This window comes from Acanthochromis polyacanthus, chromosome 21, assembly GCF_021347895.1.
Source record: "Acanthochromis polyacanthus isolate Apoly-LR-REF ecotype Palm Island chromosome 21, KAUST_Apoly_ChrSc, whole genome shotgun sequence".
In the NCBI taxonomy this organism is placed as follows: Eukaryota; Metazoa; Chordata; class Actinopteri; family Pomacentridae; genus Acanthochromis; species Acanthochromis polyacanthus.
In genome coordinates, this window is record NC_067133.1 from 29,264,204 (window position 1) to 29,289,387 (window position 25,184).

General features: G+C 41.0%; 2 protein-coding genes and 1 long non-coding RNA gene across 10 annotated transcripts in view; all 3 read left to right on the forward strand.

Annotated features, from left to right (window-relative positions):
• Positions 1–349: 349 nt before the first annotated feature.
• LOC110966012 (LITAF domain-containing protein-like) lies at positions 350–5,708 on the forward strand. The gene is made up of 3 exons (XM_051941360.1): positions 350–1,738; positions 4,860–5,010; positions 5,102–5,708. The coding sequence occupies exons 1-3, from the start codon at positions 1,615–1,617 to the stop codon at positions 5,199–5,201; spliced, it is 375 nt and encodes a 124-aa protein (XP_051797320.1). The 5' UTR covers positions 350–1,614; the 3' UTR covers positions 5,202–5,708.
• Positions 5,709–15,893: 10,185 nt separating this feature from the next.
• Positions 15,894–25,184, forward strand: part of spag9a (sperm associated antigen 9a) — a 43,335-nt gene continuing 34,044 nt past the window's right edge. For all 7 annotated transcript variants that reach the window (XM_051940866.1, XM_051940864.1, XM_051940867.1 and 4 more), the window contains exons 1-3: positions 15,894–16,399; positions 21,159–21,279; positions 25,085–25,155. In XM_051940866.1, the coding sequence (XP_051796826.1) occupies positions 16,100–16,399; positions 21,159–21,279; positions 25,085–25,155 (492 nt within the window). In that variant the 5' untranslated portion in view covers positions 15,894–16,099. The remainder of the gene's footprint in view (positions 16,400–21,158; positions 21,280–25,084; positions 25,156–25,184) is intronic.
• Positions 21,845–25,078, forward strand: LOC127531496 (uncharacterized). Of its 2 annotated transcripts, none has more exons than XR_007938577.1 (3): positions 21,845–23,762; positions 23,806–23,921; positions 24,110–25,078. It is a non-coding gene; the product is annotated as an uncharacterized LOC127531496 (long non-coding RNA). The 2 variants fall into 2 exon arrangements; XR_007938576.1 differs by lacking the exon at positions 24,110–25,078 and adding an exon at positions 23,965–24,096.

A 25,184-nucleotide genomic window follows, 5' to 3' on the forward strand; every position in this document is an offset into this window, starting at 1 on the left:
AACCGTTGATTGACAGCATGACAAAGCTGAAGCTCGAACTTGATTGGTCGGCAGCAACCGGCGCTTTTTGGAATAACATGGGGGTCTATGAGAGGAAGGCGGAGCTCAGGAATAAATTTTCATATCGCGTTATACTAACTTTATATTATAGTATCGAACTAGACTAACACATTTAAGCTTTGTTAAAAAATGATACATAAATTGAAAACAAACGGAAACTCCGGACAGCAGCTTTAATGTATCCAGATGTCAAGTACAGAGGATAAGAAAAACATCTGAAGAAACTGGTGACGTTTATGACAAGCCCAGGTCAGGCAGACACCTGCTAGAGAAGAGCATTTGTTGCTTCGACAGTCCAGGGTCAGTCCTTTTTCAACTGCAACAGAGTTACACGTGAACTGGTCGCCAGAAATCCCTGTATCTACAAGAACAGTTTGTCAAATTCTCTCACACGGTGTTCTCCATGGTCAAATTAGTGCATAGAAACCAGGATTATACAGAAGACAACAACAAATCGAGTTGCATTTGTTAAGGTCCACAGCTTGCAGGAAGGATGGACGATGAAAAGTGGCAGAAGGTTGATTTTCTGATGAATCATCCATTGAACTGCATCCCAATCAACGTAAATCCTGCAGAAGCCGCACTGACCCAAGATTCACCAAGAAAACAGTCAGGTTTGGTGAAATAAAATTCATGGTTTGGGGTTACATCCAGTATGGGATGTACGAGAGCTCTGCAGAGTGGATGGAAACATCAACAGCCTGAAGGATCAAGAAATTCTTGCTGCCCATTACATCCCAAACTATAAGAGAGGGCAAATTCTGCAGCAGAATGGCGTTCCTCCTCATACTTCAGCCTCCACATCAAAGTTCCTGAAAGCAAAGAAGGTCCAGGAGCTCCAGGATTGGCCAGCTCAGTCACCAGACATGAACATTATTGAGCATGTCTGGGGTAAGATGAAGGAGAAGGCTTGGAAGATAAAACCGAAGAATGTTGATGCACTCTGGGAGACCTGCAAGACTGTTTTCTTTGCCATTTAAGATGACTTTATCAATAAGTTATTTGAGTCATTGATGAGACGTATGGATGCAGTCCTCCAGGCTCTGGAAGTCATTCACAATATGAATTATTTTTTGCAAGACACCATGACTTAATGTTCTGATGTTTTTGTAGCATATTTGTGTATTCAGAATAAAGTATATGTATAATTTCAACATTATTTTTGTATGCGACAAGACTTTTGTCCAAGCAAAATCTGACCTTTCTGTCCTAATTAAATGATAAAACTCAATGAATGATACAAAACTTTATTTTGGCATAATAAATATAATCTAGAGGGCTTTGGGGCTGCACAGTGACGTAGTGGTTAGCACTTTCGCCTTGCAGCAAGAAGATCCCTGGTTCAAATCCCGGCCTGGGCCTGGGATCTTTCTGCATGGAGTTTCCATGTTCTCCCTGTGGATGTGTGGGTTTTCAGGTTCTCCAGTTTCCTCACACAGTCCAAAAACATGCTGAGGTTAATTGGCAACTCTAAATTGTGCGTGTGAATGTGAGTCATTGATCAACTTGCCCATCATAATCCACATCTCTCATATTCAGTAAGGACTTCTGAAGATGGATAAAGGAGAAGAACCAGCTCCACCCTACACCGCCAACTATGGAGCAGCGCCTCCACCAGGGATGTACCCTCAGCCGGGCTTCATCCCTGCAGGAGCTCCCCCTGCTGGATACCAGGCAGGTCTGTGGTCTCTGCTTCAACATCTGTCACACAACAAAACACACATGCCATTGTTTTAATGTTTTGTAGAGCCAATACAGAAACACAAACTATGTTGTGGTGGAACAGGAGCACTGTTCAGCTTAAACGTTGGTCAGATCTGGTGGAGAAGGAGGAAAGGAGGATGGTAGAGGAGAAAGACAGTGAGAAATGAATTATGTTGCTAAACAGCAGTATTTGGACAAACTCGGAGTGATGAACAACATACATCCATATGACCTGGAAGATCAGGTTTGGATTACAAACTCTGACATCTCCTCACAAACTGGGCAGAGTAGATGCACTTTGACAGAGATTAGAGAGTAGATATAATCCCTATGAGCCAAAATGCAGCAGTTTGCAGGACATAAACCTGTAGCCCATTACACTGTAAAAATAAAACTGTTATTTATATGGTAAACAGAATTCTACTGTAAAATTATAGTTAAACATCTTTTTTTTCATTTACAGTAAAGAAATGTATTGATACTGTTGATTTTATGGTTAAAAAATCTGCTTACTGGAAAAAAAAGTTTTAACCTTTAAAAAAGTTAGTTTTATTGGAAAAGTTACATGAAAATATCACATAAAATAAAGTTTGTGTGACCTATGACAAATATTACATCTTTCCATTGTCAGCACAACCGATAGTGTATTTTATATTTAATTTAATGTGAGAATATTTAGCAATGATGTACTGTATATGCAAAGACTCTGGTTATAGCGGTCATAAATATTAAAATATTTCTCCGTTATTAAAACAAATGTACAGCAATTTGACTGCGAAAAACTGTATTTTTTATATGAAATAAATGCAAAAATTTGGCTCGTATAACTATTACGGCACATTTCAATTATCAGCACAACAGTATGTGCATTTAACTGTGAAAAACTGTATTATTTTTAAGAAATAAATGCAAAAATTACAGTACTGAATGTTATAAACACATTAAATAACTGTGCAAGAAGACCAAAATTTATTTTTCCAGAGATAAAAACTAAAAAATGCCTTTTTCTCTTGATGAACTTATTTACGGTGATTCAGTGTTATATAAACTGGAACAATCTGTTTTAGAGTTTACAGATTTTTACCGTCATGGATCGATAGATTTTTACCACAAAATTTACAAAAAATTTTACAGTGTAGGATAAAGATGTTGAAATACAATATGCCATCAAAGCCCACCTCAAATGAAGCAGCTGCTACGATTCTTTGACCGTATTTTAATGAGGTTTTATGCAAAGGCAGCTGTGTTTTGGTATGTGAGTCCCGGAAGCATTTATCCAGAACCGTCCTCCCCTGTTTCAGTGATTTCTGTGTTTTATCTGACAGGTCCTCCTCAGGGGCGCCGCCAGGAATTTTGGGCCCCATGAAAAAAAATTAAATTGGGCCCCCTCTGTGCTGCTGCGCTACCGTTGTTACCACATCTCTTGGACCTAACTGTCCCATCAAAGCTTTACATGACTCTAATTAAAGGCTTGCAACTGTCTTTCTTCTTGTAGTTCTATACTAGTACTAGCAAGATTTACTACTGGTGATTTGTATCATCCAGTACAGACAGAAGGTTATTTGTTTATTCATAAATCATTTCATAATGCTCATGATGTGATAAAAAATAATTTGTTGGAATTGATGTCATTAATGAATATTTCATTTTCTTTTTTGTAATGGTGAAAAGAGCAAGATTGACAGAAATCCTCACAGACTCCCTGCAATGATACTAATTGACATGCCAATGTCATTAGCACAGTGTTGCTCTCCTTCTTCACTGGGGCAGGGAGGGGTGATGGTATGGAGAGACTGGGGTACTGCTGACTCATCATCATCAGCTGCTAAAAGGGGCAGGGGCAGTGATTTAATATGAATACCTTCCTAAACGTTTCCCTGCACTGACTAAATGTTGATAAAATGTAAGCTAACACTAATCTATAGCTAGTTGGTTTATTTCACCATGGACATTAGCCTAAACCAACAGGCTAAATTCACAGACTACAGGCTACTCACCTTTCTTATTGAAAAACTGGCTCAGAGATCGTACGCCTTTCTTTTCTCTCTCCTCTCTCTCTTTCCTTTCCTTCCTCTTCTGGTAACCAGATTTTTTTTGTTTTTTGACAACATTGTGGCCACACAGCAGCGACGTCTGTTTGGCGCATCTCCTGTCTGATTGCAATTAAGCACCGTTAGTGAGTGACGCTAAAGCGGACCAAACCATTGAATGCAGATACAGGGGGGTGGTCAGTCAATGTAGATGTTTACTTTTTGTCAATGAATATTCAACTTTTAGTGCAATAAAAACAGAGTGAATATGAACTGTATTATATTCGAAACACACAATAGTAAAATACTGCGCTTAATATTAAGTTTAATAATTTAACTTTTTTTCTACATATTTTTTGGGAGCCCTGTCATCCATGGGCCCTTGGAATTGTCCTAACTTTTCACCCCTATACGGCGCCCCTGGTTCTCCTTACTACCCCCGCCATGGTACCTGTTACAGGTGAGACAATATGATCCAAGAGAATCCTTTCTGTCTTTGCACCATTTTTCAGGCCACATTCTGGCACGCTGGGCTGACATACTCGCTTCCCTTCCAAACTGATCTGAAGAATAGCTTTGTTTGTGAGCCTCTGTGCTCCACAAAAAGCTACTGTTTGACAGTTTGAGTATTGCTAACAGATGCATAGGGGCTTCTGTTTATTTACTGTTTAATCTTGATTAGATTAGAACAGATACAATGTACAGACTTCAAAGTTTTGAAAAATAAACCTTCTCTTATTCAGTTTCTGCTCCATATCCATCAATTATATATATATATATATATATATATATATACACACATATAAATGTATATATAAAGAATTGTCATGACCAAATGGTTTCACCTTATTATACTGCATTTGTTTCAACTGATTTCCATTATTTCTCTAATTCACCATTAGTTGCATTGTAAAAGGTGCTATACAAAGAAAGCTACCCTTTCTGTTAGTGGTTATTAAATACAGCAGGGATACATGGACATTTCAAAAGGGGCACTGCAGCCAACTTAAGCAAACATGCAGCATGGAAGTATCGTTTTTATTTTTTGTGTTGTATGTGTCTCAGTCCAAACAGGTCAGGTGATAGTAACTCCAGCACTACAGGACATCCCAGGACAAACCGTGTGTCCCCACTGCCAGCAGTCAGTGACCACCACCACAGTGTTCAAACCAGGCCTGCTGACCTGGGCTGTCTGCGGCGGCCTTGCCTTCGTTGGGTAAACGCAGCCAACACTGCACCAGTTCCAGTCTGTTATTGCTTCAGGTAAGAAGCTGGAAGGTTCTAACTGCTCTGGTGTCCATCTACAGGTGCTGTTGCTGGATCCCATTCTGCATTGATGCCTGTAAAGATGTGGAGCACAGCTGTCCATCCTGTCACAGTGTTATCCACATACACAAGCGAATGTGAAACCATCCCCTGAAAGATGACCTGAGTGTCAGTGTTTTTCTGGAGCTTATTTATAGCCCTACTGACCCAAAAACATTCCTGGGATGTTGGACAAAATGGTTCAAAACTGAACTCCTGACTGCTCATTATGTGACTCTTTCCCGCTCAGTATGAATGAGAAAACCATGGACAGTTATTTTCAGCAATCAGTGGAACCTTTGTAATTGAAGAAAGAACACAAACCAACACACAGGAAAATAAAATGAACTGTCTGCTGTAGTTATAAGTTGTTGTTTGAACAGAAGTGACTCCTGCTGGTTGTTGAACGTCTCACATTGTCTGCTGTGCATCTTTATGCTTCCTCTCTGCTCCAATGCCTCACATTGTTCCTGTTGTCTTTTCTTGTTCCACTTGCTTTTCATTTTTATGTTTGCCTGATTGAGTTTACACAGATTTGATTGTTTTCTTTCAAAATTAAATTATCGAATGTAATCTGTCAGATCATAATAAAGTGAGTCTGTGAGCTGAGTCCTGGTGCTTCAGCATATTGTTTGATGCTGATTGTTTGATAAGTCACAATGTTATTAGAAGAACAAAAGCCCCAACAGAATGTATCTGCAGTCTCCTGCAGTATGTAGACACACCCCACTGGATAATAGAGGGGTTCCTTGAAGTCACGTTATGGATATTGAAAGTGAAAGCAAAAACAGACCAACAGCATAAAAACAGCATCACACGTTTCAGCATCTTTGTTGGAGTGGAACACTGACAGCAGGTAAGGACTTATTTTAGTGTTGTATTCTTAATCTTGTGATGTTTTATTCTAATGTCAGAGATTTCAATGTTTTGCAGATCTAGTGTTGTTGAATGAAATCTGAGTGATCTGAGAGTCCTTTATTCCAGATTGTTGTACTCCACATAAACTAAACCCCAGTCAGAGATATCAGGTGTCATAAAGGTGGTTTTCAGATTTGTCAGTTCAGGATTTCTGCTTCAAATTCTGTTGGTGTTCACAGAGAAACCTGTGTTTAAACTGCCACACTGGCACAAAATGAACCAACAATGAATGATTCTGAGTCATGTTGATCTTGGTTCTTGTGGTTAGGGTTTTTTGCTGTTATGTGCAGAAGAGATGAAGAAATAAATTGGTCTCTTCCTGCTGCACAGAAGTTTTCGTCTGTTTTCAACCAGTTTACCAGGTTGATTTAATGAGTAAAGTATTGTCAGAACAACAATTAATCCTCATATTTATTTTAGAAATAAACCTTTGAATATTTGTGTTTAGCTCGTGATTATTCTTGTGAATGTTTAACAAAACCTTTGAACATTTGTATGTGTTATAACATTTTGCAGCGATGGGAAGACATTCATCTCGACCTGCAGACACCAGGCAAGTTGTTCAAAACATGACAGAACAGAGCTTAAACTATAAGTTATTGATTGGAAACAATAGCACATTCTCAGTTGACACCAAGACCGAGACACTGACAGCAGGGAAGGACTTACTTTAGTGTTGTGTTCGTACCGTTCTGGTGCTTCCAGTCTCAAAGATTTCAGTGTTCTGCAGATCTAGTGTTGTCGAATGAAATCTGAGTGATTTCAGAATCCTTGTACACATTTAGAGAAAAGCCTACATTTAACCTGCCGTGGGGCTCTTCTTCGGCACAAAATGAAGCAACCATATGCAGCTACTTCAGTCAACATGTTGTTTTAATGGAGAGCAACAAGGAATATAAAAAACTTTTACAGTAAAAGTGCTTCTACTGGAAATGCTGCAGGACAGGAATGCTGGTAGAAAACTGTTAAACATGTGTTAGTATATTTATTTTACTGATCAATGCAGCTGCACATTAAAGCTGTTAAAGTTTAAACTTTATGGATTTAAAATGATATCGTGTTAAAGTGCATTTAGGTCTGAAACTGTCCCATAATGAAGGATAATACAGACTATTATCCTTCATTATGGGAAGAGAGAGAAAGAGAAAAAATACAGTGCTCTGACAAAAACTGTCAGCTTTGCAAGTAGCTTTAAATACTAGCTTTTTTTCCTTTTTTTCAATTTTCTTTTGGGTTCTGTTTGTGTTAAAGCAAGCCTGCAGCAGGCTTAAGTTGTATCTATGTGCAATAAATAACACATGGTTCATAAACCAGTTTGACTAGATTATTTTGCATGCACTTATCAAACACCGCGACGTCCCCCTCCACCACCCTGCCCACCACCACAAGTAAATTCTCAACCTAGGGAATAGTGTCAGTGACAGTGTAACTGCACAGCTTTATTCAGTGGTTTTAGTAACAAACAGATCAACATGTTTACAGAGAAAATATTTTCCTTTGGCTGAGAATCTGAGTCTCATAAAGAGTCATCAGGAAAGGATTCGTTTAAAGGGAGACGCTTCTTACAGCTGATTTACATCCAAAACTCTGCAGAACCTACAGTTCAATTCTGAGTATTTGAGATGTCTGAATGAGTTTTTGTTAATCTAAAAACAATCTTATTGTCATGTTAGATTTGTGTTCATGTTTAAGTTTCTGTTAAATTTAGATTTTAGGTAATAACAAAATTAATTTCCAGGTATTTTTCTATAAATTCATGCATCTAAACATCTAACTGTATTATTTTACAGATATGGGAGGAGGTAAGTCATGACTTTCTACACTTCCACTTTTATGTAAGCAGTTCTTAATGTTGCAGCTTATTCTCATTTTGATAATGATTCACAGAAAATAATGCTGTTGATGAAGTTTTAAAATGTCCATTTATTCAATTTGGTTCCTTTAGGATGGCTTAGTAAACCATGGAGGGATTTGCCAAAGTGAGTATCAGTAAACAAAAAAATCTGTGTGATGACTCATGCATGTAGTGACCAAAGATAAAATATAATATTAGATGAGTTCACTGCAGTCAGTCAGATACACAGTAGATAAATACTGAGCAGATACATTCTGCATTTCACAGAGCTGCTTTATTCTGCTTTATTTTCCAAACTTTGTTCATATTTGTCCACTCATCCTCAGATCCTCTCTGCTTTTGTTGTGCTTATCTCACCTTGATCTGTTTTAATTTCATCCAGTTGAACTTCAGGAACTGTGCAGACATGAAATAAAAGCTCAGAATATAATCCAAAGCTTTCCCACAGTTTCCTTGGAAGCTGTGATATCTTTGAGTTTTTGTACTACAAATTTGTCAGTGTTTTGCTAGAATGATACTGATAATTTTCACTTTCTGTTTCACAGTACACTACTTACAAAATCAGCAACCACCCAGGGGGATCTTATTCTCTCATGTTCAATGACACCATGGGCTTTGAGCGATCAGCTGGACATGGAGTTCATGTGGAAGACATCAAACTGGCCCTGAAGGGACATGTGAAGGACGGTTACAAGGTAAAGTCCTTTCAAATCTGACATTATTTAAGTTATCACTTATTATTTTACTGTCTGCTGAGTAACTGTCTCACTTAAATGTGTTGCATTGTTCAGAGAATATTATTTAAATGCCTTTAGCAGTTAATGTTTTAAACTTGTTTCTAGTTCAACCCCAAAGAACCGCTAACAGAAGGTGATTTCTACAACCCATCTCCCACTCTGGATGATAGAGTTCATGTTCTGGTTTCTGTTTTTCCTGCTGACAAGAGCTCTGAAATGACGGGAGAAGATGTGAAGAAGATGAGAGAGGTCAGACGGGCAGCCAGTGAAATGAGTAAGAACAGACACTGCAACAGTTAAATACTTTATGTAGATTATTGGTATGATGTCGGCTTTTATGATTCAAGACAGTTGAAAAACAAAGACTGGGTAAAATAAAAACTAGTTTTGTGCGTCAACAGGGATTCCTCAACTGGTTCTTCTCACCAGAATTGATGAAGCCTGTCCAAAAGTCAAGGAAAATATCAACAATGTCTATAAGAGCAAATGCCTGAAGGAACACGTTAGTTTTTAAGTTAATTTTTGAAATCTTTTAATATAATCTAGAATTTTAGGACAAACTTCTTCTTTGGTCTCCACTGTTCAGTCACTGTTAACAGAAACAATGTTTCTATTAATTTTAGGTTGACAAATGCAGCTCTCTGCTGGGCATTCCACTGAACTGCGTCTTTCTTGTGAAGAACTACCATTCAGAGACTAAAGTAAATGATGACATTCATGCTTTGATATTGGTCGCACTGAGACAGATGGTCTCTGTTGGTGAAGACTTCCTCAACGACCTGCAGGACTGATGTACAACTACTGAGGGACAGTTTGCATGTTTAAAGCATTAAAGAAATGATCTCACTCTGAAGTGCATTAATACTTGCTGATTTCCTTCATTGTCAAGCTTTTCATGCATGTAGTTTTCATTAAATTGTGGAAAACATCATGACATGCTTTACATTTGAGTTTATAACTTGTTCATACAATTTCTTATTGTGTAGTGCAAGATTTTTTTTTGGGTACGATGTGCTAAAAATAAGAGATGATATAATTATGGCATGGCTGCACAGTGGGTAGTGGTTAGCACTTTCACCTTGCAGCAAGAAGATCTTTGGTTCAAATCCCGGCCTGGACCTGGGATCTTTCTGCATGGAGTTTGCATGGATTTTAGCTCAGCATTCAACACCATCATCACTGACATTCTCTTCATCAAACTCTCCCACCTCAAAGTCTCTCCATCCATGAGTCAATGGATCTCCAGCTTCCTGACAGACAGGAGGCAGCAGGTAAGGCTGGGAGATGTCTCCTCAACCACCTGGACTGTCAGCACTGGCGCCTCCCAGGGGTGTGTCCTGTCTCCACTACTCTTCTCCCTTTTTCAATTCATCCCTGTCACTGGCTGAAGTACCGCTCTGTCTAAAGGCAGCTGCTATCGTTCCAGTGCCCAAGAGCACAGCCAATATAGACCTGAATGACTACAGACCAGTGGCATTGATGTCTGTGGTGATGACGTGCTTTGAAAGGCTTGTTCTCCAGCACCTAACAGCCTGTCTCCCCCGGAACTTCGACCCACACCAATTTTCCTGTAGGGCAAACCGGTCCACAGAAGACGCCATCACCACAGCTCAGAGACCTGAGCCACCTAGAATTCCCAGGAGCCTATGTCAGGATGCTGTTCGTCGACTACAGCTCGGTGTTTAACACCATCAGCCTTGACATCCTGGTGGAGAAGCTGGTGGACCTGGACTTGGACCCCCCTCATGACACTCAGCACTGGTTCACCCCAGGGCTGTCTGCTGAGCGCCCCCCTGTACACCCTCTACACGTACGACTGTACACCCATCCACCCCTCAACACCATCATTAAGTTCGCTGATGACACAACTGTGGTTGGCCTCATCTCGGGCGGTGATGAAACGGTGTACAGGGAGGAAATACAGGAGCTGGCAGGGTGGTGCTTCAGGAACAACCTGGAGCTGAACACCAAGAAGACCAAAGAGATGGTCATCGATTTCAGGAGACATAGGGGTGTCTATGCTCCGCTATCCATCAACAGGGTTTGTGTGGAGAGAGTGGCCTCTTTCAAGTTCCTGGGGACTCATTTATCTGAGGACCTCACCTGGACAGCCAACACAGCAGCACTGGTTAAAAAGGCACAGCAGAGACTGCTCTGCAGAGGGTTATCAGGACAGCACAGAAAATCATCGGTCGCCTTCTGCCCCCTGTGGAGAACATCGCGACCTCCCATGCCATGTATGATGACAATAAAGCCATTCTAGTTCTAATTCTAATTCTGAGGATTCTCCCTGATCTTTGGGTTTATATTGTAGCTGGGAGAAGGTCAAACTTTAGATTACAGACCAGCATGGAGACAACTAGTCTGCTTAGTCACTTCAGAATAGAGAATATCTAACCTCGACCAGAGCAAAGTTCTGGCATATCTTCCTCCTACAGCATCTGCCTGTCTGATGTCAGCTAACAGCTGCAAGAAAACATCTAATCTTTCCTTCATACCAATGAGTGACTCTTTATGTAATAATCATGTTTATTTTGTACACCACTGAAACTATGATCTTTTTTATCTTGATTCCAAACTTTTATTTATTTGAAGAAATGATTCATGATCATTTTTATAGTTTCCACCAAACACTAATCTAAAAGCCGAGTCCATTTGACTTCTCTCCATCTTTGTCAAAGTCAAAAAAGTGAAAGTGAAAGTCTGCTTTATTGTTGGTTCTGCTACATGCGTACACATACAGAGAACTGAAATTGCATTTCTCCCTAACCCTAAAACGCGAAGTACCATCAACATAAGAGAAAAACCAAAGACAACAACATCCTAATCTACATAAGGTACAGAAGACAAGACGAGTGCAAACTCCAAATTGGAGTGCAAATTGGCATTAAAGTGACTTAGTGTCAACAGTCTATGTGCTGTTACAGGGCAGATCAGAGGTTTATTGACCAGAGTTTGTGTATGCACGGGAAGGGGATGGTAGAGAGGGCAGAGAGGGGAGAGAGTTCAGCTTTCTGACAGCCTGGTGGATGAAGCTGTTGTTCAGTCGGCTGGTCCTGGCCCTCAGACTCTTCAGTCTCCTCCCTGATGGCAGCAGGCTGAAGAGGTTGTGGGACGGCTGTGTGGGGTCACCGGCAATGCTGAGTGCTTTGTGAATGAGGCGGGTGCTGTATATGTCCTGAAGGGAGGTGAGAGAGACACCGACAATCCTTTCTGCTGCTTTCATGACGTGCTGGAGGGTCCTGTGGCAGGAGGAGGTGCAGGAGCCGTACCACGCTGTGATGCTGCTGGACAGGATGCTCTCCATGGTGCCTCTGTATAAGGTGGACATGATGGAGGCCGGGGCGCTGGCCGTTCTCAGTTTACACAGGAAGTAGAGACGTTGTTGGGCCTTCCTGACCAGTGATGTTGTGTTTCTGGTCCAGGAGAGACTTTCTGAGACGTACACACCCAGGAACTTGGTGCTGCTCACCCTCTCCACAGCCGCACCATTGATGTTGAGAGGAGCATTCTGGGTGTGTCCTCTCCTGAAGTCAACAACGATCTCCTTTGTCTTCTCCAAGTTCAGAGAGAGGTTGTTGGTGCTGCACCACCAGGCCAGGTTGCTCAGCTCACTCCTGTACTGTGTCTCATCCCTGTTACTGATGAGACCCACCACAATTGTGCCATCTGCAAACTTTATGAAAAGATTGGAGCTGTGCGCTGGTGTGCAGTCATGGGTCAGCAGGGTGAAGAGTAGGGGGCTCAGCACACATCCCTGGGGGTCCCCGTGTTCAGGATGATGGTGCTCGATGTCTTACTGCCGACCTGTACTGCCTGTGGTCTCCCTGTCAGGAAGTCCAGCTGCCAGTTGCACAGTGAGATGTTGAGCCCAAGCTGGTCCAGTTTGTGGATGAGCTGCTGGGGGATGATGGTGTTGAATGCTGAATTAAAGTCTATGAACAGCATTCTAACAGAAGAGTCCTTGTTTTCCAGGTGTGTCAGGGCTGAGTGGAGTGCAGTGGAGACTGCATCATCGGTTGAGCGGTTGGTCCGATATGCAAACTGGTAGGGGTCCAGGGTGGGTGGGAGGAGGGATTTGATGTGGTGCATGACTAGCCGTTCAAAGCACTTCATCAGGATGGGGGTGAGTGTAACCAGGCTTTAGTCATTGACTGAGGAGGGGGATGACTTCTTCGGTACTGGGATGATGGTGGCTGTTTTGAGGGGCGTGGGGACAGCAGCCTGCCTCTGGGAGGTGTTGAAAATGTCGGTGAAGACATCCATGAGTTCCCCAGCACAGTCTGTCAATACACGGCCAGGAATGTTGTCAGGACCCGGAGCTTTGCGTGTGCTGATCCTGCTGAGGGCTCTCTACACTCTCCGGGGACAGTGACAGCACCTGGTCACTGGGAGGAGGTGTGGTCTTCTGTGCAGAGGTGCTGTTATTTGCCTGAAAACGGTCAAAGAAGTTATTCATCTCATTCAGCAGATAGGTGCAGTCAGGGGTCTGCTGTGGAGGCCTGTAGTCTGTTATGGACTATACCCTCACCACAGGCTCCAAGTGTCTTTTCTGTCGCTAAAGCGATGAGCTACTCTCCTGGAGTACTGTCTTTGGCCTCTATGATGCTGTGGGACAGGTTGGCCCTAGCTTTCCTCAGGCCCACCTTGTCTCCAGCTCTGAAGGCATTGTTTCATACCTTCAGGAGCCTGTAGGCCTCCCCTGTCAGCCATGGCTTCTGATTGGCCCGAACAGTGATGGCCTTGGTGACTGTTACATCATCATTTGGAAGACCAGTATACATTATGTTCTCAGTATTTATATTTGACCAAGTTCATATTAAAATGTATTCTCTATGCACTGTTTATATTGTTTTTTGCATGCAGCTAGCATATGGTTCAGAAAATAGTCATCAGCTTTTAATTTGTGCTCATAGATGGGACTTTTCATGATGACATCAATTTTTTTTTTCACATTTCAACTCAGCCATAATCAGAGACTAGTTGATGTACTTTTCCAATATTGCAGATTCTGGATCAGTGATATGATGAGAAATAACTGTGAAAATTTCAGGCTTTTATCTTCAGTAGTTCCTGATTTATTGTGGTTCAAACAGCCTCAAATTTCAATGTGCAGAGAAAAAAAAAAACCTGCTGAAAGTGGGTCCATAAGCGATTTACAGAAGAAATTATCTCAGAAAATCTTTGTTAAATCAGTTTAAAACTTTCCAGATATCTTTAGAAATACCCATATTTTATGCCGTAAACATTTCAGGTTCTGAAAATGCTGTCAAAAATGTTATTAATGGAGATGAAATGACAATAAAAATAAAATATTTATAGCATCCCATTCCCTCATTAACTTTTTAATTCATATTTCTTTAATTAATCTTGAAAATCATTAGCTGGACGTTGTGAGGCCTCCAGAGCAGGACTGTGTCACTGCAAATCATGTTACGTCGGTAGCATGATGTGACGTCATCACGTGATCTGGTCAACAACTCAGCTGTTGGAGGGCGCCTTCACTTACGGTCGGAAATTAGGTAACTACAAGTAATAAACAAAGAATAATCACAGTGATTGTGAGGCATTTAGTTGTTTATCAGCTCCCAAACGAGGAGGTGAAAATTTTACACTCATGTAGCGTAAAAAAATGTGGTTTACTCATAAATTTAGTCAACTGCATGGGTAAAATAAATCAAATTTGACCGAATTGTGATTGGATTTGTTTAAAAAACTACTGAGATAAAGAATATATTTCTGGAGTGTTCATATTTGGGTCATTCCAGAACTGGAGGACATTTGGGCCTCAAAATGTTTGAACAATAAACCTTCTCTTTTACAGTGTTCTGCTCCATATTCATCAATAATAGGTATTGATTGGTTCAGCTTCCACATCAATGGTAGCATTTTTATTCCATGTTTTCTGTGCTGTTTGCTAACCCTACTCTAATCACAGTAACAGGGTTGCTAATCCATGCTAATGTGATCTTTTTCTCAGCAGTAGAAGCTAGATATTTAGCTAGCTGTTACTGCTGACCAAGAGGACAAACTGACTGATGGAAAACAGTCCAAAGAATGAGTCTGATCCTGATAATATGAGGTAGAGAGAGACATTCAATCAAGGCTGACAATGGATGAAAAGATGGAGAATAGAAGAGAGGACATAGCTTTGCTCTGCACATTCTTTAGGAAAACTGTTTGATGATGTAAATGACAAAACAAGACATGACAGAAATGAGATTTTAAAAATGACAGAAACGAGACAGAAAGTAACAATAACAAGACACCAAAAACAAAAACGTTATCAACAGGTTACGCTAACATGTTGTGCGACACGATCCATGTATAATAATTATTATTTAAAATATTCTGTTGATTAAAAAAATATTCCCACAATTTCAAGAGACATCAATGAAAAAAGAACAAAGCCTTTAAGAAAAGGAGATTTAAATTGAATTTTCAACTCTTTAATTAGAGATTCAGTTTGGTAATCAGGGGGTGGGACAAGAGAGAAATGACATTTTAGGGGAACTCCAGACTTATTTGGTATTTTAAAATATTTTCAAACATTTTTTTTCTCCTATTTTTTTCAGATTTGTTCTCAGGGCAAGAACATTTAGACAATTACTGCATGCTTTTGTGTTTTCTACATGGATTATTTGGAATTTGATGTAAAATGTCCTCCAGTTCTGAAATGAGCCTCTAACCCTCCTGTTGTCCTCGTTTATGGACACCAAAGAATGTTGTTTCTGTGTCTGACAAATATCGAAAAATTCAACAAAAATATTCCCCAAATTTCTGAAAATTTGCAAAATCCTCAGGAAGAAAATTCCAATAATTCCTTAAAAGTTTCCCTTAAAAGTTTTATTTAAAAAAAAAATCCCCCAAATTTGGTAAGAAAATTATTGTAAATATCTTTTTAAAAAATGAGTAAAAATCTTCCAACACAAGCTTAAAAATATCTAAAGTGATTACATATACATCAGTAAAACTTCCAATATTTCTTTCAGAACATTCACAAAAAATCAACCAAATTCCAGCTAATTTCATTGGATTTTGGTTGATTTTTTGTGAATGTTCTTAAGAAGCATTTTTAACATTTTTTCCACCAATAATGTTCAAAGATTTCCCAGAAATGTTGAAAATGTGGACATCAGAAGTTTCACTATGAAAATATACTCTCACCCCCAAAGACACACATTTTCAAACTTTAAAACGGGTCAGTCTTGACCCGCAGGACGACACGAGGGTTAACTGTGTGGTGATGGTCGGTGGTGGGACGTCGGAGCTTTGGACGAGCACTTGAACGCAGCACGGGACAAGCGAGGAAAAAATAGGAAGAAATCCACGTCGCCCGTGTTGCATCGTAATAGTTCCATCGTAATAGTACATCCGTGCAGCGTTTCTCAATGTGTCCGCCTGTTTGAGGGAAATCTCTTCGTTCAGGGGATAGCGGCGAGAAAAAACCACTCCCCGCATCGGTCCTGCCTGCTGCTGAACGCGAGAAAATGGAGCTGGAAGACGGAGTGGTGTACCAGGACGACCCGGGCACGTCGGCGATGATGTCGGAGCGGGTGTCGGGCCTGGCCAACTCCATCTACCGGGAGTTTGAGCGGCTCATCGGCAAATACGACGAGGACGTGGTGAAGGAGCTGATGCCGCTGGTGGTGGCCGTGCTGGAGAACCTGGACTCGGTGTTCGCCGAGAACCAGGAGCACGAAGTGGAGCTGGAGCTGCTGAAGGAGGACAACGAGCAGCTCATCACCCAGTACGAGCGGGAGAAGGCGCTGAGGAAGCACGCAGAGGAGGTGAGTGTGACGGGAGAGGAGAGCATCCTTGTACCGGAGGGATGATGGAGGGATGGAGGATGGAGGGATTCTGCCTCAGGTGCCTCCCAGCATCACCTTTACACGTGGCCTGGCAGCATCCTGGAGCTCAGTGGGATGTAAACAAGGCAGAGTCTGTGCTCTCTTTGTGTGCTTCCACTGAGCGGTAGAAAGTCCTGCATCCATATAAACCCAGAGCAGACCTGGGTTCTGTCTCCTATTGCATCACAGAGACCCAGCAGCTGAAGTGACTCAGCGTTTTGTAACATGAATAAACATAATAAAGGAGATGGAGGTTGCAAATGACAGCAGAGAGCAAAGAAAGTGAGTCATCCGAGCTATTGATCATGATGATCGGATCAATAAGCTGTTTATACGGACACCCTGCACTACCAGCAGGTTATAATTAATCCATACGTCCATGTGCATAACAACATTATCATGATATTTAAAAAATAAAAAACATGCACAGCACTGTAAAATATTCCCTTCCTACAAGATAAAGTCAAGTCATTTGTACTTAAAGTATTACAAGTAAAAATACTCTTTCTGCAGAAGATTTATGTCAAATTATGGAAAAAATCTGCAAAGGTTAGAGAGGAAATCTGCTAAAAACGTGCAGACGTCTGAAATGTGCATGAAGGACCTTCATGAAGTTTTTTTTTTGGAAGCCAAAATGCTTCGTCACAAACTGAGGTTTTATGTCAGGATCCAGTTGTAGCTTTAATTATGCACATTTGGGGATTTAGTAAGGTACAAAAAATGTAATTAATTGATTTAAAAGAGGCTTTAAAAGTCTTTAACTTAAAGCTGCAAAACTGTGCACCCTCTAACAGACTCTCATGGCCGGTAAAAGTCTTCCAAAGTCCACAACTTCATGATAGAATACAGGAATAGTGCAAACATTTAGGAAAAATTATAAAAAAATACACAAAAATGCTTGTTCATATTGCCCAAATTATTCTGTATGTAAAAATAACAACATTGCACTTCTGTAATGTAAATCCTGATAGAAAAGTATTCACAGATTTTATCTGAATTTCTTCCTGAGACATTCACTGCTGCTACAGAAAATTTAGAAAATGGAAAGAGTCGTTATCCAAATCCAACTTTTCTAGCTACGTTTTCGTTTAAGCTTGAGATAAATGTTGACTCTCAGTGTGTTTTTTTTCCCTTACGTTGACATTTCAGAGTTATTTTTTTGTCCTTTTGGCGTCTCTTTTAGACAGATTAGTAGAGAGGGAGACAGGAAAGTTGGGGGAAGAATGAGGGACCCTGCAGTAACGGAGCATCAGCTGCTGCATCGGGGACTAAACCACCTGTTTATGGGTCACCTGCTAAGCCAGCTCAACTATCTGGGTGCCCCCACTGACACATGTGACCCAGAATAAAATGAAAAGCCTGAAATGTTCACGGTTCTTTCTCATCATGTCATTGATTCAGACTCTGCAATATTAGAAAAGTAGGTCAAATGAAAAAGTCTGAGAACAATAATTAATAAAGCTTTAAGATCTGGACCTTAGTGTGAAAATAAAGCGATAAAATAGAAAACAGCAGGAGACACATATTAATCATTTAAGTCACATGAAGAGAGGAGATCATTGAATCCTATTTCTGTTATACATATTCAGTTATAGTCGCCCTTATTAACCCTCAGAGGCTCCAGTGGTTGGACCCTAAACTCTTCTATAAGTGGCTCAGAAGTGACCTGTATGACAATCAGTGTTTTTACACCATTTTTGTCATTTTGCTTCAGAATAATCATTTCTATTATTGTTTGTTTTATATTTTAGTCCACACAAGAATAATTCCATGTTTGAAATGTGTTTATTTTTCATTTTGTAACAGATTTTGAACGTTTTGATCATTGAATAAGAAGAATTTTACACAGAACAGCGACAGAAGAATGTCAACATCTATTTTCTTCACCTCCATCTGCTGCTGCTCTCCGTCCCTCCATCACCTCTACTATGATTATTATCAGTGGTAAAGAACTTGGGGTGGAAATACAGATGTTAGAAATTCTTTAAAAGTATAAAAGGGAACTTACAAATTAAGTGGAATGATATTTGAAACTTGGTTTTGAGGAGTAGCTGGAAAATGAAATGATAAAAACTTTTCATTACAAAAATATTGCAAGAAAACAGCCTGAGCACTGATGCATCTGAGGGTTAATTAATGATGGATTCTAATTATGAATGACAGGCTCTCTGCTGTCACGCTCTGTTTTACTGTGTATCTGGCACAAATAATCGTTTATCTGCAGTTTGTTTATTACCAATAACCAGCACCGGTATCGGCCTTGAAGAAGCCATATCGGATGTTTTCTACGTGTGTGTGTGTGGTTTGTGTGTGATTCTGCCCTGAGCTTCTGCATGAAGGCTGACGTGATGCGACTCGGACCTTCTGTCCCAGCTTGCCTCTTTGGCTCAGGGCGTCACATAAAGCAGAAACTTAGACGCTGAAGGAGGGCGACAGCAGACGCAAACAAACACTGCGTTATTATAAGAGCATGTGAAGTCAAACAAACATGTAAGCAGGGCTCTGAGGAAGTCTGCGTGTTGGCGGAGTGAGGAGGGGCTCAGTGTTACTTCCAGGTCATGTGATCTTTTGTCAGGAGTTGAGCATCCTCCTCCAGCTTCCATTTTTGCTCACATATCAACAGATTTCAACCCCAAACCTCACCGAAGCGTCGCGTTTCTCCTCAGGCCACACCGATGCGTAAATCTTTCACGTGCGTTGACTTTTACTCACTGGATTGATCGTTCATTGCCTCTTAACTGATTACAGATTTCAGAGAGGCAGGAATTATGAAGTGTTTTGCAAACCACTGAGGGAGCAGGTCACTGTGTGGCTAAGTATAGAAATAAAGCAGACTGTAGCATCGTCCTGCTGATGCTCTGATGCACTTCAAAGATACAGAGATAAAATCAAACAGTGCAAATTACAGAGCCTGTCAATGAAAATCATTCTTTCTGACTAAATCTGATGTATCTGATCAGCTGTTTAGATAACTACAGCTCCAAACCTTCACTGTGCTTGTGGTGTTTGTTATATTTCAGCTCTAAATCAACACTAGATTGTTGGTATTTCTGACACGTTACTGTATCGCTGAGCCGCATTCTGCAGCCAAACAGCAAATATTCATATTTAAGGTTTTAGATTTGTCATTTTTCTGTTTCATTTCCTCTTAATTTCACATTTAATTACGTTTCAAATCATTTATACTTTGAAAACTCTGTGGTGGCCTCTTAAAAATCTAGGAATCTTTAGTGCAGATCGTAGAGTCTGAGCAGCAGAAATGGTTTTGCTGTCTCTTTAATGCACGGCAGCCTCTTAAGTGTTTCTGCATCAAAGTATGGTAAGACTTGCGTGGCCAGAGGAAGCAGGGAAAAGCCACATTATGGCCTTGGCCTGCCCAGCTGGACAGGAAGTGGATGCACACCAACACACACATAAACGTCGTCCTGAACGGAGGTCCTTTTGGAAGGAAACTGGGACAAACTGGAATTTCCGATCTTGATTCTTGCACATTTTAAAATCTGTCGTCCCGTTCCATGTTGGGAGCTCATGTGTCTGTGCTTTGTTTATGTACAAACTACAGGCCAGACGTTTGGTAGCTGGTGTACTTTGCACCAAATTAAACCTCATTTATTTCCTTCTGACTGTGAGCTGACGTCATCCGAAGTTATCTTAAGACAGACAGAAGCTGAAAGACATGCCAGGACTCTCTGCTCCGGTCGAGGTTAGATGTTGTCTTTTCAGACGTGACTAAGCAGACTAGTTGTCTCCTTGTTGGTCTGTAGTCTCTATGTGACCTTCCCCCAACTACAATACAAACCCAAAGATCAGAGAGAATCCTCAGAACTGGTGCTTGCATGAACTGCTGCTCTGTCGCTGTCACTTCTCCTGATGTCAGTAAACCTTCCTGTCAACCTAAGTCATCTGAAGTCTTCAGTGTTTCTGTGTCTGCCTCAACATCGCTGAACTTCCACAACAGTCAGCACACATATTTACTGTAATTATCAGGCATTTGTATCTTGTTTCTTTATTCAGCTGTTTCCTTCTGGGGTAGTTATAGAGATCAGATAAACTTTATTGATCCACAGTGGGGAAAGTTCAGCAGCTCCAAGAAGGAAAAATAGTATGAAGGCAGTGATGGACACAGTGGAGACTTAGTGGCATCTTTTAATGCAAACTCTAAAGCCAATAATGCAAACTGTGATTTGTTTTTCTGCTTCTGCACTGAAGTCTTGTAATGTTCTCAACCCTAAAACTAAGCCCAATCATCCGTTTAACGTCAGTGTGTACTTCAAGGTAAACTGAGGAAAATGGTGCATGTCAGTGAAAGAAAAGTGTGATCATGCAGTAAATACATCCCAGAATCCATGGAGTTCATACTGGTTTTCAAGAAAGACATTCTGAACAGAAACGTGAAGTTGCTTCCAAACGTGTAGCCTGCAGGGTGTTTGCTCTGTGTGGGGGGGTAGCTGTCGACTGTAACAGCTGCTGATTATTCTTCTGTGTGTGCATTCATGATGTCATTACTGTTGCATTATCAATACTGCATTCATCTTAGCAACTATACCGAGATATTAGCTCATTTTATCTGCTTAGAAAATGAGAAAAAGTGCCTGACTATGACTTCAAACAGACTATTAACGGCAAATGAGTTCTGATGGGTTTGAATGAAATGTCAGTGGGTCTCATCGAGCTGTGTGTGTGTTTTTTGTGTGAGTAGAAGTTCATTGAGTTTGAAGACACTCACGAACAGGAGAAGAAGGATCTGCAGAACCATGTGGACCGAATGGAGTCGCACTCTCGGCAGCTGGAGCTCAAGATCAAGAACTACGCGGACCAGAGTAAGCACAAACCACACAAACACACGCTGACATTCAGGCACACACAGTTTGTGCATTTACTACTCCTTGTCTTTTGCACTGCGTACAGTTTGCATTTTTAAACCTCTCATCACATCTTCTTCCCCTGAATGTGAAGTCTTTTCATGACTTCTTATGAACACAAACACACACAGTTTGATTTGACTGAGCATCAACAACCATTCGTTGAAATAAAAAATACATTTTTGTGCCCCATATTATCATTTTTGTCACTTTTCCATTGTGTACATTTTGCCTTTTTTTCTGCTTTCATCACATGTTCTTCCTCTCGACATTCATGTCTCTCCAGTGGCTTTTTATGCACCAAACACACACTTACACTACCGTTTGGGGTCACTTACAAATGTCCTTATTTTTGAAAGAAAAAACTTTTTTTTCAGTAAAGATCACATTAAATAAATGATAAATCCAGTGTAGACATAGTTAATGTGGTAAATGACTATTCTAGCTGTAAATGTTTAATGGAGTATCTCCATAGGGGTGCAGAGGAACATTTCCAACCATCACTCCTGTGTTCTAATGCTACATTGTGTTAGCTAATGCTGTTGAAAGACTCATTGATGATTAGAAAACACTTGTTCAGTTATGTTAGCACATGAATAAAAGTGAATGAATTTGTCTGTGTGACCTCAGACTTTTGAACGTAGCGTACATTCATGCCACAGTTTGTTCTTTTACTACACTTGATACACATTGAAATGACATTTTTGTGCCCTGCATTGTCGTTTATTTTCACTTTTCTGCTGCATGCATTTTGTCTTTTTTTCTACTTTCATCACATCTTTCCCCCCCGACTTCTTATGCACACACAGTTTGATTTGATTGTGCGTCAACAATCATTCGCTGATATAAAAATTACATTTTTGCCCCCCATGTTATCATTTTTTTCTCTGTATACAGTTTTCCTTTTTTCTGCTCTCCTCTCATCTTTGTCCTCCTGGCTTTGAAGTCGTTCCCATGGCTTCTTATGCACACACAGTCACACACTTGCACAAAAAGACACACTCTTTCTCCGCCTTTGCGGGGATGACAGTAATGGGATTATAGGATTTCTGTTATTCCCATCCTCCTAATGCGGCAGTGCATTACCGCCCTTCTTATTGGTGGATTAAGCAGCGGAGGGAAAGGCGATTGGCCTGACCTGATGGGGAAAAGTGAATTCCCACAATGGCTGGTCCGGTATTTAGCAGCAGAGCAGCACAGCCGGCTAAACTGAGTCACACGGAGCTGTGAGGGGGACGAACACATCGAACATCCAGCTGAAGTGTTAAGAAGGAAAACAGAAGCAGATCAGCGTTTGTTTTGTGCTTTTGTTCCCGTCTCGGTTGTAATTGTTTTTGCTGTAATCCCACGCTTTCTGTGAGCAGTCGCTGCCGCTCCCTCTGATGGTAAATCATTCATTCCTGACTGGAGTCAGAGTCCACAGAGTTACAGAATACAGCTCAGACATGTCGGGTTTATTTTCAGCAACCAGTCATTTATCAGATTAGATTAACTTTATGGTCGTTACACATGTACAAGTGCAGGTAAAGAAATGCAGTTTGACATCTAACCAGGGGTGCAAAAGGCAGCAAGTGCAAGATTTAGGAAAAAAGTGTTGATGGGTATACAGGGTGAATGAGACTTGATATATTTTACAAATGAAATGGTTTGTTATAGACGTAATGCACAAAATATTGAGATGCTATGGACACATTTACAGACTGTAATACACAGTAGGAGGTGCAGTAAACGCACTATGTCCACAGACACTGTATAGAGCTAAATATGAATGGATATAGAGACGATATGCAGATTATTGGGATGCTGTAAATAGACTGTACAGGTGCATTGAACATGCCAGACGAATAGACAAAATATGGATAAAGGATGAATGCTATGGAGATATTATCCAGACGGTGAGTTTCCATTCATTTGTCTGCAGACTTCAGTACACTTGGGGTTTGCCTGCTATTTCTGTGCTGTTTTATTCCAAGGCCTCGGCGCGCTAACACTCTGATTATGAAGATTTATACTCAGACACACACAGCTCACCCTTCAGGCACGTTTATAACATCATATTAAATGGATGCTAGCAGGCCGTTACGCAGCTATCAGGGAGATGACGGCGTGTGGTGTTTGGATGGATGTTAGTGTGCTAAACAGATTATACATTCAATCAGTGTCAGTGCTCAGCTTCTGGGTTGTAACACTTGTTGAAGGATTGCTTCAGACTTCAGCCGCTTCGTAGCTCGTTTACAGAAAAGTGATGACTCAGGCTGGCAGAGTGAACTCAAAGTACACTCCTAGACACCATCAGGTAACATGCACGCTCCTAGACACCATCAGGTAACGTGCACGCTCCTGGACACCATCAGGTAACGTGCACGCTCCTAGACACCATCAGGTAACGTGCACGCTCCTAGACACCATCAGGTAACGTGCACGCTCCTAGACATCATCAGGTAACGTGCACGCTCCTAGACGCACGCTCCTAGACACCATCAGGTAACGTGCACGCTCCTAGACACCATCAGGTAACGTGCACGCTCCTAGACACCATCAGGTAACGTGCACGCTCCTAGACACCATCAGGTAACGTGCACGCTCCTAGACATCATCAGGTAACGTGCACGCTCCTAGACGCACGCTCCTAGACACCATCAGGTAACGTGCACGCTCCTAGACACCATCAGGTAACGTGCACGCTCCTAGACACCATCAGGTAACATGCACGCTCCTAGACACCATCAGATAACATGCACGCTCCTAGACACCATCAGGTAACATGCACGCTCCTAGACACCATCAGGTAACATGCACGCTCCTAGACATCATCAGGTAGCTTGCACACTCCTAGACATCATCAGGTAACGTGCACAAGCCTCAGCTGCTGTAACCGAGAGCATCCGAGCTTTGTGCATCCGTCTGCTGCAGCGGCTCACCGTGTGGCTTAGGCTAAACCTGATGTACTAATAGGGGATTAGGTGTTTTTGTCACCTCGTAAGTCGGCCTGGTGCTGAAACCCACTGAGTGAGATTAACTCCCCCTGACTGCCACAGAGCCTGTCTGATGGAGGAAGTTCTGCTTTTATGTGCTTCAGTTTACGCACACAAAGACACAATAATCAATAATGCTGCAGTTCTTTACTACAAAGGTGTAAAATTATGAATAATATATGATTTGTACTCCGTATGCTTGTGATCCTATTTGCAACTTTTTCATTCCCAAGTCTGTTTATTTATCGAGATTGAAGAATATGTTTTTTGTTTTTGGGATGCCAAATACTGGTGATCAAGAAAATCTATATTTTAACGTTTTACCAGCATGTGGTAGCAGAGAACCTGTCAGTCGTAACTAAACGTCGGTGATAATAACTGAATATGTAAAATAAAACAGGAGGGATTAAATCATCTGTTTATGTGAGATTGATCAGTTTGATTAGTTTGTCTTTTACTTTTATTTCCCGCTAAGGTTTGTATCTTAAAGCTTTATTAATTATTGTTTTCCCCTGTTTCAGGTTAATCTGTGGCCTCCTGCTAACTTTCCTGCTAGCTGTTAGCATAGCCTTAGCCGCTGTAGAAGCTAATTTCCCGGTTTGTGGCTACGACTTGTGTTTCTTAGTCAGCTTTTGTGTTTGAGAGGTCAAGAACTGACGAAGAAACGATGCCGATAATCAGAAAAAAAAGAAAGTTATCGACCAGGCGAACAATTAGTCTAACCTGAGTTTTATATATTTGCTTAATTTTTGCTAAACGCTGTGAATAACGAGTGTCTTGTGTTTCAGTCGGTAGGTTAGAAGAACGAGAGCTGGAGCTGAAGAAGGAATACAGCTCCCTCCATCAGCGACACACAGAGGTAACGCAGACAGAAAGCACCATCTTTTA